Source organism: Sceloporus undulatus, chromosome 6, assembly GCF_019175285.1.
Source record: "Sceloporus undulatus isolate JIND9_A2432 ecotype Alabama chromosome 6, SceUnd_v1.1, whole genome shotgun sequence".
In the NCBI taxonomy this organism is placed as follows: Eukaryota; Metazoa; Chordata; class Lepidosauria; order Squamata; family Phrynosomatidae; genus Sceloporus; species Sceloporus undulatus.
In genome coordinates, this window is record NC_056527.1 from 96,146,410 (window position 1) to 96,163,869 (window position 17,460).

The 17,460-nt window shown below is 40.8% G+C and overlaps 1 protein-coding gene across 2 annotated transcripts in view; it reads right to left on the reverse strand.

Annotated features, from left to right (window-relative positions):
* Nucleotides 1-5,662: 5,662 nt before the first annotated feature.
* LOC121935170 (all-trans-retinol 13,14-reductase-like) overlaps nucleotides 5,663-17,460 on the reverse strand; it is a 25,919-nt gene continuing 14,121 nt past the window's right edge. For both annotated transcript variants that reach the window (XM_042476391.1, XM_042476390.1), the window contains 7 exons: nucleotides 16,809-17,006; nucleotides 15,506-15,628; nucleotides 13,339-13,477; nucleotides 10,415-10,524; nucleotides 9,420-9,586; nucleotides 8,697-8,856; nucleotides 5,663-6,501 (listed from right to left, as the gene is read on the reverse strand). In XM_042476391.1, the coding sequence (XP_042332325.1) occupies nucleotides 6,356-6,501; nucleotides 8,697-8,856; nucleotides 9,420-9,586; nucleotides 10,415-10,524; nucleotides 13,339-13,477; nucleotides 15,506-15,628; nucleotides 16,809-17,006 (1,043 nt within the window). In that variant the 3' untranslated portion in view covers nucleotides 5,663-6,355. The remainder of the gene's footprint in view (nucleotides 6,502-8,696; nucleotides 8,857-9,419; nucleotides 9,587-10,414; nucleotides 10,525-13,338; nucleotides 13,478-15,505; nucleotides 15,629-16,808; nucleotides 17,007-17,460) is intronic.

Below are 17,460 nucleotides of genomic sequence, written 5' to 3' on the forward strand. Positions count from 1 at the left end.
TGTAGTTAAGCAGAAAATACTCTGTGCCTCTCTCACACAGCCAACAAGGTGGATAAAGTACTCACAGCCAACCAAGTCATTTTGCCACCTGAAGCAGAGAAATTCCAAAAGTAACTCTCCCCTTCCCAGAATTTGGAAAGCTATTGCTAAAACAGAATCTAGATATGGTAATAGTTTCAGGATGTTCCCCTCACCCCAAAATTGTTACTGTTGTCATTACATTTTTTAAAGATTTTTTTTCAAAAATGGCTTCGCTTGTTGCGTGAGTTACTTTTTAAAAATGCCACACACAAAGCACAAATCTGTGTGTCAAAGTGCATCTGAGGCTGCACTGGCACTGCAGAAATAATCCAGGTTGACACCACTTTAACTCATGGCTCAGTGCTATGGAATTCTGGGAATTGTAGTTTGATGTGGCACTAGAGCTCTCTGACAGAAAAGGCTAAATGTCTCACAAAATCACAGTTCCCAGAATTCCATAGCATTGAGCCATGGCAGCAAAAGTGGTGTCAACCTGGCTTATTTTTGCACTGTGGATGCAGCCTGAGTAGTCTAAAACACATTATCAAAAATATGCATACATCAGGGTTTGTTGTTTTAAAAAGACATGCATCAATAGGAATGCCATAAACCTATAACCAGAGCTGCCTCAACCCTGAACATAGAAAACCAGGAGGAATGCAGAAAATACTTGCAGAACTTGATGATTTACTCTAAAAATTATATTTTTTTAAAATATAGCGCTGTTCTGCTTCAGAAGAATCAAATGTCCAAAGACCTTGGGTTTGGGGCTGGGCTTTGTGTCAGTTAATAATGAAGTGTTTTTATTTTTGTTTTCTTTGCATTTTACTCAAAAGCACAAGAAAGCATCCTTAAAACAGTCTCTGAGGGACGGGTGCATCGACACTGTAGAAATAATGAAGGTTGACACCACTTTAACTGCCATGGCTCCATTCTACAGAATTCTGAGATTTGGAATTTTTGTGAGGCACCAGTATACTTTGGTAGAGAAGGATAAAGATGCATCCTTATTCTCTGTATGTCCATTGTATCAGAAGACATTGAGAATCAGTACAGTTGAAATCCAGTTTATATAAATCTGCTCAGAAAAAAATCAGTCAGGTTACCCAAGAGTAAGCATAGGCAGCAAATTCTGAGAGCATCCAAACCTCTCACCTCGACATACACTATCAGCAATGATGCTGATGGTAATCCACGACACAATTCAAAAACACTCATTTTCAGGCATATTCTCCACTTTCAGCTTTCTATCGGGGGAGATTGTATCAAACGGATAAGATAAAGAATGCAAAATCGGGGAACAGTGAATTAACACAAAAATGCTTGTTGAGAAATACATTTCCTGCTCCAGAAAGACTCCTTTCTTCATGCAGAAGGGAAAGGAACGCATATGACTAAGATAATGAGTACATCCCAAATCTATAAAAGTTAATCATAAAAAATAACTGTTACAGTTGCACCATAATAAGAGCATCATTATCCTTAATGATGCTGCAGTCATAATGCAGTTTTAATTCTACCATCTATACTAGAATTAAAGGAATTAGTTACAAATAACTGATCAATTAATTAAATTACATGCAACTTGGGAAAAGATGCTTCTGAGAGCTGGTAAAAGAGAAAGTAAAAATAAATATAAAAACATAAAATTTGCTACCTTTCCTTTATTCTCAGAATCTTCTTCCTGAGAGCAGCATTGTTGCATCACTCTGCCTAACAGTAGGACTGGCCTTGCTCAGACCAGAAACTTCCCCAAATGGTTTGGGTAACAGTAGTACTTGTAGGGATATTTTGTGAATATTGACTGGGGAGATTGGGGGCTACCCATCATCTAAGAAGTAACCCCCCCCCCCATTTCTTGCAATGCTGTAAACTCACGAATGAGGTTAAATTAATGTGTCTTGTTCACGTGAGTCATGTTAAACCACTTAAGACAGCCAAATGCATCTTAGTTAGAAGTCTGTCTCCTACAATTGTGATTTCTTCTAAGAAATGGAACATGACATAAAAACAGAGGGGTATGGAAGAGATGACTGCAAGCTAAGTGAGAAATTGTTTTTTTAGGAAATCACTGTCAATCTCTTTCCAGTCAGCCCTCTGTATCCCTGTTTTTTTTATCCATGGATTTAACCATTCATGGCTTGAAAATATTCAAAAGTAATATAAATTCCCAAAGCAAACCTTGTTTTTACCATTTTATATAAGGGGCACTATTTCACTGTGTCATTGTATTCAGTGGGACTTGAACATCCACAGATTATTTCATGGGGTTGGGGGGGGGGGGAACCCTGTACCAAAACCCAGTGGATACCAAGGGCCCACTGTATGTGTGCATGTTTGTGTGTACACACATACACACACCCCATATAAGTCTAGAAATTGTTTTAATAAAAAAAAAACTGACCCAAAAAACCCTGGGTTGACCTATCAGTCATTGTAAATACTGTAGTTTAATTCTTATCAAAAATAGAACCATCTCCTCCTCTGGGTAGAGTGTGAAAGGTGAGAACTTAGTCCATCCTAGGAGTGCCTAAAAGAAGCACCAGTCCCCCTACTCACTCTGCTATGATGCCACTTCTGACCTTTTTGCATGCCTGGGTGGGAAAATGGTAACAATGGCAGTTCTTTGATGCTTCCCTTCAAAGGAGCACTGAAATTCATAATTTTGACCCCAAAACCTGCCCTCAACTTCTACATGAGGTCAACTTATACTTGAGTATATACAATAATAGATATTAGATATTATAGTATAAATATTAAGTTATATTTCAGAACAACTAATACTACCTCTAATTATAGGTAATTTGATAATATATGTATGTAATTTTGGGGGACTGAGTGGCAGGGACATGTGTAAGGCCCTGAAAGGAATCAGATAGTACATCATGGCGGCCCAAAATGAATGCCAACCTACATCCCAGCCTGGTGACCAACCTGCACTTGAATTCCATTCAGAGTGAACTGCTGCACCTGACACAGAATTGCCCGGGGAGGTGGAAGTGGATTCAGTGGGCAACCAGCCATTGCAGGTGCTGCAGTACATGGCAGAGTCACTGTAAGAAGCCAAGTTAACTTACAGCAGCATCAGTGACTTCTACTCAACTTTGTTCTCACAATTAGTCTCAAAAATGCATATTGATATTCCAGACTAACATGGCTATGCCTCTGAATCCTACTCTACCTGGTGAGACAACAGAAAGATGAGAGCAGCTGATTATCCAAAGTGGTGAATGGTCAAGGGAGCAGAAGCTGAGAGAATCCTGATTGATGTCTCAGTGGAAGGAGAGGACACGGGGGAAGATCAGAAGTGGTAACATGATGCCAGGGTACCTGCTTAGCAGCCTCCACATGAGGCCCATTATGCTGTGTCCAACTCACTTGACTCAGAGCTGCCTAGGGGGGAAGAGAGTCTGTAGTGGGTACTGGGCAGAGTCAAGTGTCAGACAATATGGCAAAAATTCTACGAGTTGCTATCATAGCAGAGGAGACACCAGCAATGAAGACTCCAGAATCACCCAGTGAAGCAGTAGCAACCCAAATACCAGCCAAGGGAGCAGAAATTGGGAAGATGCTTGCTGTAACATTCAGTGGGGGAGGAGGAGTGAGACAGAGGTTCACTGGCAGTGGCAGCACCTGAGAGTCTGACACAAGAGGAACAACTTCGAACAACAGACATTATTGCTTCAGCATCATAACAGATCTCTCCTTCTGCCACAGTGCAGCAGGAACCTGATGGAAGTCTTCCACTCTGGGAGGAGCGGATGGCTCCAATGGAATGACAGTAGTTCCAGAAGTTGCAGGGAGCAGATCAGAGCCATTAAGCTGAATGGAAGATGGTCCAATCTTGTTCAGCAACAAAGAGATTGAGATTTGTGATAGATGGGGACCAGCTAGAATGAGAGGCTTGGTTGAAAAGCTATAAGGAGGAATTGCATGCTCAGAAAGAGCTACTGGTTCCTACCAAGTACACAACCAAGCTCCTGATCCTAGCTCATGACCAGCCCAGTGGGCATGCTGGAGCGAATCAGACCAAGGACAGATTAAGGAAGTTCTTCTATTGGGATAAGCAGGACATTGCTGAGTATGTCCAATCTCCAAAGTGGCGAAACCCAACGATCAGGCCAAAAGCCATCTCCAACTACTTCTCAACATAGATGTTTTATTCCAGAGAGTTGTTGCATACATCGTGGCATTCCTTCGAAAGACCACCAAGAGGAATCACCCGAAGTACTTTGAATCACAGAATCATAGAATCATAGAATCGTAGAGTTGGAAGAGACCACAAGGGCCATCCAGTCCAACCCCCTGCCATTCAGGAAATCTCAATGAAAGCATACCCGACAGATGGCTATCCAGCCTCTGCTTAAAGACCTCCAAAGAAGGAGACTCCACTACACTCTGAGGGAGTGTGTTCCACTGTCGAACAACCCTTACTGTCAGGAAGTTCCTCCTTGAGATCATTTCCCAGTGCATCAGGGATTCTGGACTGACAGTCAAAGCCAGTAAGTGTCAATTGGCACTTTATTGAGGCTTACCTTGGCCCCAAGGTGGGTCAACAGACTATCACTCCTTGAAGGATAAAGTGGAAGCTATTCATAACTGGTCTTCTCCCTGGGCCAGAAAACAGGTTCAATCTTTTCTAGGTTATACCAGGTCCTACAAAAGGTTTGTGCCCAACTATAGCCAAATGGTGGCACCTCCAACAGATTACCCTGTTCTGTTCCAAAAAGCCTAAGGCAGTGAAGTGGATAACTGAGTATCAAGAAGGATTTGAGTCACTGAAATAGGCCCTTATATCAGATCCCACGCTGATGATGCTTGACTTTAACAAGCCATTGATTGTGGCTACAGATGCTTCCAACAGAGGCATTGGGGAAGTCTTGCTGCAAGAGGGGCCAGATGGCATCTTGTCTTCCTCAGCAAGAAGCTTTCTGTGGGGGAGTCCAATTACTCCGTTCCATAGCAGGAATGTTATGTGACTATGTACCTGACAAGCTGGGGCCACATGTATGGAGTTGCTGCTTTACTCTCCAGCCTGATCATGCTGCTCTTCAGTAGCTCTGTAGAGTCTGGAGTCCTAGCAAGAAACTGTTCCAGTGGAGAGCCTGTTATTCTAGCACTTTGACTTTAATATTCCACATGTGTGGAATTTCCAACTGTGTGGCAGATGTTCTCTCACACAGGGAACTGGTGGGTGAATAAGGGAGAATGTTTCCTATATGTCTGGTAATTGACAGTACAGCTAACCTATAGTACAGTATTGTGTGCTTGCATATACATTTTAACTTGTTTTTCTCTGGGGTACAGGATGAAATCACAGTCAGTGTGATTCCAGCCTCCATCTGTTCCTAGACTGAGATTTGGAGTATGCGTGATAATGTGCGCTTTCATTATCTGGCAACATAGCTGTTGGGTACAGGTCATAGAATCACTGAATAACAGAGTTGGAAGAGACAAAGGGCCATCCAGTCCAACCCCCTGCCATGCAGCAGTACACAATCAAAGCACCCCGACAGATGGCCATCCAGCTTCTGTTTAAAAACCATCAAAGGAGACTCCACCACTTTCCGAGGGAGTGTGTCCCACTGTCAAACAGCTCTTACAACAAAGGGTTAACAAAGTGTAAACAAAGGGTTAATAATGTGGTTTTAAGTTACATTTATTGGGGGTCAGCATCATGAAGGCAAACACAGATCATGAGAGACAATTGCCCAGTGAGGATGACCAACTTGGAGAACAATGTGGAAGCTTTGAGATACTTCCAAGTGTACTCATCATCTTTTACATTTCAGCGTCTGTCATCCCTATTCCCTTTTCAAATTTAAAAAAGCAACAGAGTGAAAGATCTGATGTGTTTATTTATTCATAGAGCACACAATAAATGATGTAATTTGCCCAGACTAAGATGTAGTGGTGGTGACCAACTCAGACAGAATATAAAAGGAAATCAGACTATGCCACAGAGGTTAAATAATTAGCTTCTGATCTGTCTGTCTGTCTGCCTTTTCAGAATTTTTAGCACTCTCTTCAAAAAGGGTCCTATAGCAGCTTATGTTCAATACTTAGCAATATTATTTTAGGTCTTATAACATATTAGTATGCTAGACTATATACTGTCTACAGGACTAGAAGCAGGAGGAATCTTAACAGGATCTTTCTGGAGAACCACAGTAGGAGAGAATTCCTGTCCTCCTCATGGCCTGCTTGTGGGATCCCTAGAGGAATTCAACTGAATACTGGAGAAAATCAACCTTCAATCTGATCCTGCAAGGATCAGCTTTTACACCCAGCCCACTTTTTCTTTTCCTTGAAAGGGTGTCCATGGCTGAAAAGACTAGTTCTCTTTCTTGTGATTTAGCCTGTTCAGTTTTCTCTTCAGTCGCAGCAAGTCAATGAAAACGTTGCGTCCAAGCACACTGCTGGCACAAATCAGTCCCCCATTCAGAGCGCCGAGTAAGCCACAGCACATAACATCTTGACCTACATGGTGGAAGTGAAAGGATACATCTTAGAGAAAGTCACAGACTTGTGTTTAAAACAGATGTGGGAATCATGCAGGCTGCAGGACACGTGCAACTCTTGAGAAGGTTCAGTATGACTTTTGGAACCCCCACAGACCTCCCCATATTCCAGAGCATCCTCAACTGTGAGGGTCAACCTTTCCCCACATTTTATGGCTGAAGAAACAGTTTAAAATACACTGGATTGTTCAGATACTGCTGTTTTGAGGAGACTCCCACTCTGAAACAGCAAGAACCTCTCAGTATCTCTAAAGGCAACAAGGAATGCTGCAACATCACTTCCAGTCACCAGAATCTCAGTGACAACAGTGCAGCTATGGCCTTCTAGCACTACCCTCTGGGATCCAGTGCATGCTCATCCTGGCATAACATGTACTGTATTTTCTGGTGTATAAGACTATTTTTTAACCCAGGAAAATCTTCTCAAAAGCCAGGGGTCATCACATACGCCGGGTGTCATCTTATAGGGCAGGTGCTGAAACTTCTGAGCTGGACTGGAGAATCTGCGGTCGCTGCATATGGTGGGGGGAGCTCAAAAACAGCCGTGGCCGCATCCCCACCGTATGTGACGATCATATGAACGCAGCTACCGTTCTGATAGTCTTGGAGACAGGGAGGGCTGGGAAAGCTGGGAGAGCTGAGCAATCCAAGCAGGCTTTGTATACAACAAGGTTTCCTGCTAAGTACCTGCATGTCATTTGAATTAAAATTACCATATTGAAATAAAATCTGATGTTTTTTTTTTAAATTTGTATTTGGTGTGCTTTGGAAGAGGGGTAGTCTTATACGGTGAGTATACCTCAAACTCTATATTTTAACTGGAAAAGTTGGAGGTCGTCTTATACGCCCAGTCGCCTTATACGCCAGAAAATACGGTAGTTGGCATACATTACAAACAAATTTTCACAAGTAATTCTTTATTTTTCTACTTGGCAAAAGAAGCTAAAATCAATATCACACACTCATGTGCATGCGCGCGCGCGCACACACACACTACAGGGATGTGGGGAGGAACCCCACATTCTGCTCCTTCTGTTTATCATCCACCATTAGTATTTCAACCATGCAATATTCTTCCTGCACCCTTTAGTACATAGGGCTGGCAAAGTGAGGCCCACTGGTGGCATGACCCCCGCCAACAGTTTTTGTGGGCTCAGGGGTTTTAAAATGTCCCTAAATGCCCACTAGAGAGCATGGGGGACATTTTTGCATGCTTTTGTCCCCTTATAAATGAATTAACTGAGAGTAACATTATATTTATAATTAGTTTAGTTCATGTGATGCTTGTCTTTATTGACTGTTTGTGGGTGAGGTGTCACTTGGAGGGGGGAGTGGATTGCACCAGATGGCATCCTATGTGGGATGACACTACTGGTTCCTAAACATCTACCTTTTGGCGGAAACAGTCTGTGGCATTCACATGTCCCTTCAAAACACTGAAGAGATGGCTGAGTGGGGCAAGGCTCAGTGAAAGGAGAAAAAAGAGGCCCCAGATTTTTTTTAGAAAATTAAAATTTTTTATATATATGTATATGTGTGTGTGTGTATATATAATTTTAATTTTTTAATTTAAAAGAAATTCCTTTAAAAGATCACTTTTTATGAAAATATATACATGTAAATACATTTAGGCTGTGCATATGATATTGTAATTTAAAGGTATAATTTTAATTTTTCTAATTCTTTATGTCACAACTGTTGCCATGACATTCAGTGATATAGTGGGCCCTTGCTATCTGGTGGGGTTTGGTTCCAGGTCACACACACACCAGTGGATACCCAAATCCATGGATGTTCAAGTCCCATTAAATACAATGGCATAGTAAAATGATGTCCCATATATATATATATATATATATATATATATATATATATAATATCAAGTTTTGCTTTTGAAATACACACACACACACACACACAATATTTTCAAGCTGTGGATGGTTGAATCCATGGGCAAAGAATCTGGATATGCAGGGTGAACTGAATATGGGAATTATGATTTATGAGTAACATTGGTACAAAAAACATTACTAAGGATTCTGTATGTGCCGTATGGGAGGAGGTCAATGGGGTGTGTGTGTGTGTGACACCATGCGTTGCCACACTGATTGATGCCAACCCTAGTGACACCACTGGTGAGAAGCAGCCACTGACCTGTCAAATAGAGATTCGGAATGGGAGTCGTTGCTCTCATGGCAGCCATAACTTGTGGGCTAAAGCGGATTATATCATGCTCTGCACCATACATTTCACCCAGAGGAGCAGCTAGATAGTACTGGTTGCTGAGAGGGGTAGCAGCTTCCATAAATTCAATCTAGAAGGAACAGCAGAATAGAAGTTATTATAAATGAAGACAATGATGAAAGAGCTATTTGTCCTCAGGTACAAACAAGTTAGTTTCTATGTTTCTGAAAACAGAGGAAAATAAATGCACAAAGAAAACCTCTCACAGGAAGTGTGATGAAATGCATTTTCTACTACTATTGATTCTGAAAACAAATAAACATGGGCCAAAGACCCTATGAGGTAGACTGAAACAGTAAGTTAGGCTTCAAGGGGAAGGAGGTGTATTGCTTATACATTACATTTCGAGGAGTCAAAATTAGCCCTGAACCACAATTTGAGCTTTGTATAGCTCCTTTTCATTTTCCTAGAGGAAGGTGACTACTTTGAAGAATACCATCTGAATATTCTCCAACATTTTATGTACGATGGACTACATCCCCACCCCACCACATGTTTCATAACAATGTTGAGTCCAGGGCATTGTGTAATATCCAAAATGGGGGCTGTGCTAGCAATACAGTTGCAGCTTCTACTGCGATTGTCTGTTCTTAGCAAGGAGATTTTATATTGCTTTACTTAAAAAATTATGACCTTATCGCTGAGTTGTGGAAATTTCTCCAAAGTCTTATCTAGGATTTGCTGAGCAATCTCCATCTTAAAGGCATCATAGTCGGCCCCTCTGTTCCTCACACGGCCTTCAGACCACTCTTCAAACCACTTGTAGTGAATCATAGTGATGATAGACATACAAGAGCAACCTACAAGTAATTTAAATATTTGTAAGTAGGAGTAAACAGGGGAAATATCTTATAAAAATGAGTTGTTTCCTACTAGATCAATATTCTGCTAGAAGAAGATAGGGATCAGCTAAATTCTTCTCCATGTCAGTTTTGCATATGCTTCACCTTATTTCCATATCAAGCTGATTTTAAACACACACACACATAGCTTTTAATATTTTTCCCTAAAAACAACAACTTTGCATGCATTTAACCTAAAATATTCATTTTTATTTTTGTTTTGACATATATGACAACCTTTGGAGAATTTGTGAAGCGTAAAATACAAAGAACTACTCCTTTTTTCTCATATTAGCATATTAGTAAGAGGAGGGCTAATGTGGTCAGTTTGCATAAGAATATATATGAACCAAAGCCTTGATCATCAGTTTTAAAACCTTAATGAAAGGATGGCTTGACATAAAATAGTTGGATAATGTTTATCACTTTCTTTCCATGTCTTTTGTTGTTTCTTGCACCACGTTTTGAGCCCCTTGCCAAATTCATTCCTTATAAAGGACAACAAAAATGGAGCTATAGAAACACACTTGTACATATGCTTATGAATGATCCTATATTTTATACTGCTTTCCTTTAAGAAAATATAAAAGTTATTTCATAACAAAAAGGACACTGTAAAATAAGCAGCTAAAAATAATAACAATAAAGTCCATATTAAAAATCCATTAAAAATCAGTGATAACAGAAAATGTCAATGATAGGAAAATAAAAAGGTCAATAAATAAGCAGTGGATAGCATCCTCTGTCCAAGGTATTCCTTTTCTATAGATAAAGAAAATGTGTTACCTGGGTGTCTTTCTTCATAAGTGGGATCTTTGGCTGATGGGAAGGTAATGTACATCATCTGAATGTTGTTGCTCACCTCTTCTTTGGGTATATCAGAATATGTAGTCATCCTGCAAATGAAGAGTTGAGAAATTGGAGGGTTCTCTACAGAGGCCAGCAACAGAGATAAAACCATCTACATCAGAGGTGGCCAGCTTTCTAGAATGAGGGCCCAACCCACCCACACTACCTCCCAAAATCTGTGAGTTCAGCGAAGTTTCCCATGGCAGTAACTTTCTTTGATGTAACGGGTTACCAGAGAGGCCTCCTCACCCCAGAGGCCTTCAGATTGGAACGACAGACCATATCTTCTTCTAGGAAAAGGGGATGGAAAGATTGGATCTGTAGCACTGGCAGATTTAATGGTGTGCTTTTAGTGGAGGCAGTACAGTGGTAGCAAATGGGGGAGTCTGGGGCTCACATGCAGTGGGGGAGTTGTAAGTGTATTGTGGACTGTTTCTTCCCAACCACTGATTTATGCTGAGGACAGAGAACTCTGATCTTCTATCTTAAACCTGCCCCAAATGTAGCAAAATTCCAAATGGATTTTGGGGTTCATGCTCAGGTCTTCATAGGAAGTTAAAACAGTATTAACAGAATGTGATACATGTCTCACTGTATTTACAATAGGATGGAACTGGGATGTGGGATGGAAAACCACATTCAAATGGAGGTTCAAAGCAGCCTTTGGAGATCTGAAACTGCTCTGTTTGTTTTAAAATTATTTTACAGAACTACTGTATATAAATCTAGAAATTTTAGTCAAAAAATTGAGCAAAAAAACTGAGTCAACTTATCCACAGATCAATATAAGTACTGTAAATACTGTACTTTAACTCTTATTTTTTAAAAAGGAACTATCCTTTGGTGACAGGCAAGAGCATGATCTGTCCTGGAAGCACTGACCCCCCCCCCCCCCCGTCCCTACTCTAACATCCATCCAGGCTTTATGGTGAGCACAAACAGTTATGCCTGCTGGAATTTTTAAATTCTATGGCATTGTTTTCTTTTGCTTCATCCTTTAGATCCTTTGTTACATGCTCCTAAGTTTTACCTTCAACTTATCCATGGGTCATAGCAAAATCCGTAATTTTGGGCACAAAAGCTGGCCTCAACACACATGAGGCCAACTTATAGTCGAGTATATACAGTATTTTCAATTTGTTTTTCAAATTTCTGAAAGAGTATTTTAATTTTTTTAATTTCTGTATTGTTTAAATCTTTTTGCTGTTGCACATTGCTTGGGGGGGAGGGTCTCTAGTGGATTCAGAGATTATATAAGAATAATTTGAAAGAATGAATAGATGGATGACAACTTATGCAAAAATAGGCCTGAACAGACAGGCCAAAATAAAGCTGCTTCAGGTCACTTTGGAGGTATGCTGTTTAAAGATTGCATGCATCTTAAGAGACCGGAAGCTGCACCAAAGCCACACTTCAGTCCTAAGGACTGGAACACAGCTTTGGCGCAGCTTCTGGCCTCTTAAGATGCGTGTGTCATTTAAACAGCATACTTCCAAAGTGACCCGAAGCTGCTTTATTTTGGCCTATCTGTTCAGGCCCTATGTTAAGATCATATAGCACCATATGTAACCTATACAAATTTCCTACTGAAAAAAGGAGAGCTCAAAACAATTTGGAAGGCTGAGTGCAGCAGCAGAGACTCACTAACTCTGCTCACCAAAGTGGGACCTCCGTCCCAGTACCACTGCATCAAACCAATCTACCTATGGGATGTGTGGCTCAAGTGGTTAACGCTGACTGTTGATTGCAAGATTGGCAGGTTGGCAGTTTGAGGTCCAAGTGCTGCATGGTGGGGTGAGTTCTCATCACTAGTCCCAGCTTCTGCCAACCTAGCAGTTAGAGACATGCAAATGCATGTAGAGAAATAGGTACCACTTTGGTGGCAAGGTAAACAGCATTCAGTGCAGTCATGCTGACCACATGATCACACAGTAGTCTCTGACAATGTTGGCTCTTTAGCTTTGTAACAGAGATGAGCACTGTCCCCTATAATCAGATACGACTTGACAACCTTGTAAGTGGGGAATACCTTTACCTTTACCTTTTACCTATGGCCTTCTGTTGATCTCAGCCATTCTGAAAAATCTTTCCTGACATAGCTATAGAGATAGGTCCTAAAGTAGCATCAGGAAATCTGAGGTACAAAGGCAGCATGCTAATGCCAGCCTAAACCCATGCAAATCTAGGCCTAATTCCAAACCCATTAAATGTACAAGCCCTGTCCAACTAGGTCTCTGGACTTTTCACACAAATGAAGCAAGTATCATTAAATCATGATTAAATCATGCTAATAGCATGATTGGGGGGAGGGGGAGATTATCACACTCCAGTGCACTTCTCCAATTCGTGTCCCATGCATAAACAGTAATGGATGCATCATTGGATAACAATGGGAGTTTCTGTTATTATCCAATAATGCGTCCATTACTGTTTATGCACGGGGCACAAATCGGAGAAGTGAGTGGGCATGTGATAATGTCCCCCCCCCGCCCGATTGCACTATTAGCACGATTTGATCACGATTTAATGATGCTTACCTACTGTATGAAAAAGTCCTGCATTGCCAACTTGCTAGCTCTGATCCTCTCTCCCATCAGCCGTGACCTCTAACAGATCACTCCTGAGGAAAAGTGTTTGTTGACAGCAAACTGGGTCCCCATCCTTGCAACAGAGGTTTAATGGAAGGTGTGGCTGAAAAGAAGGAAAGGTCTTCTCATAAATCCTTAATTAGCTTGTGTATGTCCTTGCTCAATTGTTCCCAGTCTTGAGGGCACAGCTATCTATTAATTCAAGATGGACAGTGGTGGAAACTAGCTTTGTGGAAGTTGGCAGAATAAAGTCAATAGGAAGTCTTTACTTACAAAGTATCCAGATCATTGCTTGGATAAAGCCAATAGTTGCTTGACTTGAGACCAAGCTCTTCTTTGGTCCCTCGAAGGCCCACAAAGACAATGAAGGAACCCATGCTGTGCTGGACCATGTCAATTTGGGACTGGATCTCTGAATGGATTACAGAATCACAGTGCTGAAAGGGGCCAGAAATTAACTGAAACATAAATTCCCACCTCCTCTTACCCCTTCAGACACCACAGTTTGTCACAAGCAGAATGTAGTGCTCAGTACACCTATTTATAGAAATATTTATATTTATATATCACTCTGTGGTACCCATAAGGTCCCTCAAGATGACAATAGAAACAGGATTCTATTATACAAAAATGGAAAACAACAAATATATTAACTACTAAAATCTATTATCCAGACACCTAAAGAAAGTTGGGTAGACACAAAAGGGGCATTCAGATAAACTGTGATATAAAAAGGGGGCATGAATAAGAAATAGAAGAAGTAGATAAGTTAATAAATTAATAACTAAAATATGTAATAAGTAAAAAGAGCAAAAGTAAATAAGTAAATATAAGTAAAAATAAGTTGCCAATGTTTGTATGCAGAAGATCAGGAGGACCAAAGCTCAGAGTAAGCTCAGATTACTGAGTGGTTAAAAATAATAAAATGGGCTATGTTTGGTGCCAGAGGAAGAAAAAGGAAGGAGAAAATACTTTGAACAAAAATGATGAACAAATGGGTGAAAAAAGGTTGCTGGCACACTGCAGAACTAATGCAGTTTCACACCAGTTTAACTGTCATGGCTCCATCCTGAAGTTTCATGAAACTACAGATCCCAGCTTTCCATAGCATTCAGCCATAGAGTTAAAGAGGTGTCAAACTGCATTAATTCTGTAGATGCAGCCAAATAGAGAACTACTCAACACCTCTTTTGCTTTTGTCTTCTTCCAAAGGAAGAGGATTCCACATCAGCAGAGAGAATCTTGTTCCATGCAAATCTATTACTTATACTTTCTTATGCCATATTTCATGGCACACTCTTTTTAATTCTCCTTATTTAGAAAATTATTCAGAATTATTAGAATGCTTCTCGAAGACAATGTTCAGATATGTATGATACACTATGGACCTGCACGCGCGCACACGCACACATGCACACACTCCATCCCATACTAATACCTTCACATGGTTTGCTAGATTCATATAAATGACATGAACTAGGAAAATACAGTTAGTTAAATGCTGTCCTTTAGGGTTCAGTCACTAGGTGGCACTGAACGCAGTCAAGCTGGAATCAGGAGTTTCCTCTTGCTGTATTTTGTAGTAGGAAAGTGAAAATAAAGCTTACTGTATATACTCATGTATAAGTCTAGACATTTGTCAAAAAATTGACCCCAAAAACCTGAGTCAATTTAAGTACTATACTTTAATACTTATTTTAAAAATGAACCATCTCCTGGTGAAAGGCAAATGTGTAATCCGTCCTGGAAACACTGACCCAACCGCCTCTACTCTCTCATCCATGTAGTGTGAGCACAAACAGGAATTTTGTAAACTTTTTGGCATCGTTTTCTTGTTCATTTCCTTGCTTCTATTCTAATCCTTCCATTATGGCTCATTTGCAAATATTCTTCAAACTAATGTTCCAAATCATGTTTTGGAGAACACCAGTGCTAACAGTAATTGGCCTAATTCAGGGGAACCTGAATAAGTTGAAGAAATTGGCAAACACAGGAAGAAAGCAGTTGACATGGCAGGGAGAGGTTGATTGGAATCCACTGGTAAATCACTGGATGATTTGCAGTTGATGAGCAACAATTTTTGATTCCCAGCTATTTAACAGTAGCAGCATAAAGGCTTCTATTCCATCCTTGGTCCAGACCTACTTAAAAGGGCAGCTCCGTCTTCCCAGCTCCAATGGGAACGACAAGTGTGCCAACAAAATAAATTGATTGCAAACAGGCTTCCTTTTCATAGTGGGAAAGAGGGGCCTTTTGGAATTGATTTATTTAGCAGAGCGGAGCTGAATCCAAATGCGGGTTATTCCCCCAATGGGAATGAGCCCTTAGTTTCAAATATAGGTCTCCTCCAACAATACATTTGGCCCGTAGGAGTAATGAACTTTCTGTGATCCAGGGCACAGTGAACTTCATTAAGGACATTCAGAAATGTTTGATTTACCTGGTTTGCTTCTGATCTGAGGAGGCAGGAGGTTCGCCATGGTATTGTAAATGCCAGCATCTGAGATCACGATAGGAGCATAAATTTTCACCTCTTCATCCTGTCCTTTCTGTACACTCACCCCTGGAAAAGATTACTGATCGGTGAGGACAACACTACAATACCAGTCTCACACATTTCTTTGTGTGGTCTCAGGATTTAACTGCAGATCAAGAGTTAGATGTATCAACCAAATTACATTTTGAAAACAACTGGGAAATAACAAAGCTCCTTCTTATCCCCTCCCCCCTGCATTGCCCCCTATAGCCTACTATTTAGCCTATAGGTATATTCAGTCATAGTCTGAATAGAATAGTTTCAGTCTTGGCTGTTACAGGTCCTACATCTGTATTTCATTCAGGAGCTCCTGCTTACAGCCACGTGACAATACTAAGCAACTACAACTCCATTTTTACCACTAGGCAAATTGGGTAGTGTAAGAGGAGGGGAGGAATGGGGGCAGAATGGGAAATAATTTTATTTCAATTTATTTTAACAAGTATCTTCCAAATTTTATACATTTCTTGCTACTTGATTTGGCAAGAACTTGAAATTTAAAATGTAGCAGATTCACCCACCCAGGTCCAGAATTTGGATAGTTAACACTTAGAGGCTGGATCTGAACCCCTTTGTATTCCACCATATTAATGCTGAATTAGTAATGCCATTTATTTTTTATCATAGGCTCCTTATAATTAATATAGACGAGGCAAGAAAATGCAACAAGATACAGCTGCTAGATACAGTTGTAACTACTGAATTTGCCAAATATAAATGGGAGAGAAGTTTCTTTCAGTCCGTGTTTGCAAAATTTACCCAAGTTCTATCTATCTATCTATCTATCTATCTATCTATCTATCTATCTATCTATCTATTCAGATGAAAAATGGGACATGTTTAAATACTTCAAGAGATGTCATATTGAGGAGGGAGCAAGCTTGTTTTCTGCTGCTCCAGGGAACAAGATCAGGAACAATGGATGCAAGCTTCAGGAAAAGAGATTCCATCTCACCGTTAGGAGGAACTTCCTGATGGTAAGGGCTGTTCGACAGTGTAACACACTCCCTCAGAAAGTGGTGGAGTCCCCCTCCTTGGAGGTCTTTGAGCAGAGGCTGGATGGCCATCTGTCGGAGATGCTTTGACTGAGAGTTCCTGCATGGCAGGGGGTTGGACTAGATGGCCCTTGTGGTTTCTTCCAACTCTATGATTCTATGATTTCCCCCTTTGGAATGAAGTCACCATCAAATTCCATTTACAAACTCACCTATTGCTTTGCCACTCTCTGAGAGCAAGATCTGATTCACACGTGCCTTCATTAGTACAGCACCTCCAGATCTCTCAATGACAGGGATGATGCAGAAAGGAATCTCGCTAGGGCCCCCTTTAGGGTACCATGAACCACGCTGATAATGACGAACCAATATGCTAGTCATGAGGAAACTGGAGTCTTTTGGAGGAACTCCTGAAAATTATTGGAGGAGAAGGAATAAGAGATTGAAAGGATGATTATGATAGCGGAAACATGATAGTGGAGAATTTCAGTGTGACAGCCAGCATACCCTCCAACATTTCACAGATAAAAAAAACAGCACCCATATGGCCAAACAACATCAGAGTGTGACAAAAAGTTATTAAGGGGGAAGAACACGCAAGCTAGGAGAGACTGCAGAACTTTGCTTTTGCCTGAGTCTGCCAGGAGAGGCAAGATTTCACCCCTACTGTCCTCTTCCTCCAGTGAGCTGAGTCCAAACTACTTTTGTATTTTGAACTCAGTTTGCAGCAACTGAAGTAAGCCAAGGATGAAGGGGGAACATGGGAGAAGGAAAAAGTAAGTGGGACATTTTAAAATGGGACAACAGAGGATTAATCAGGACTGTCTCTGCCAAACTGTGATAATTTGGAAGGTATAAACCAAT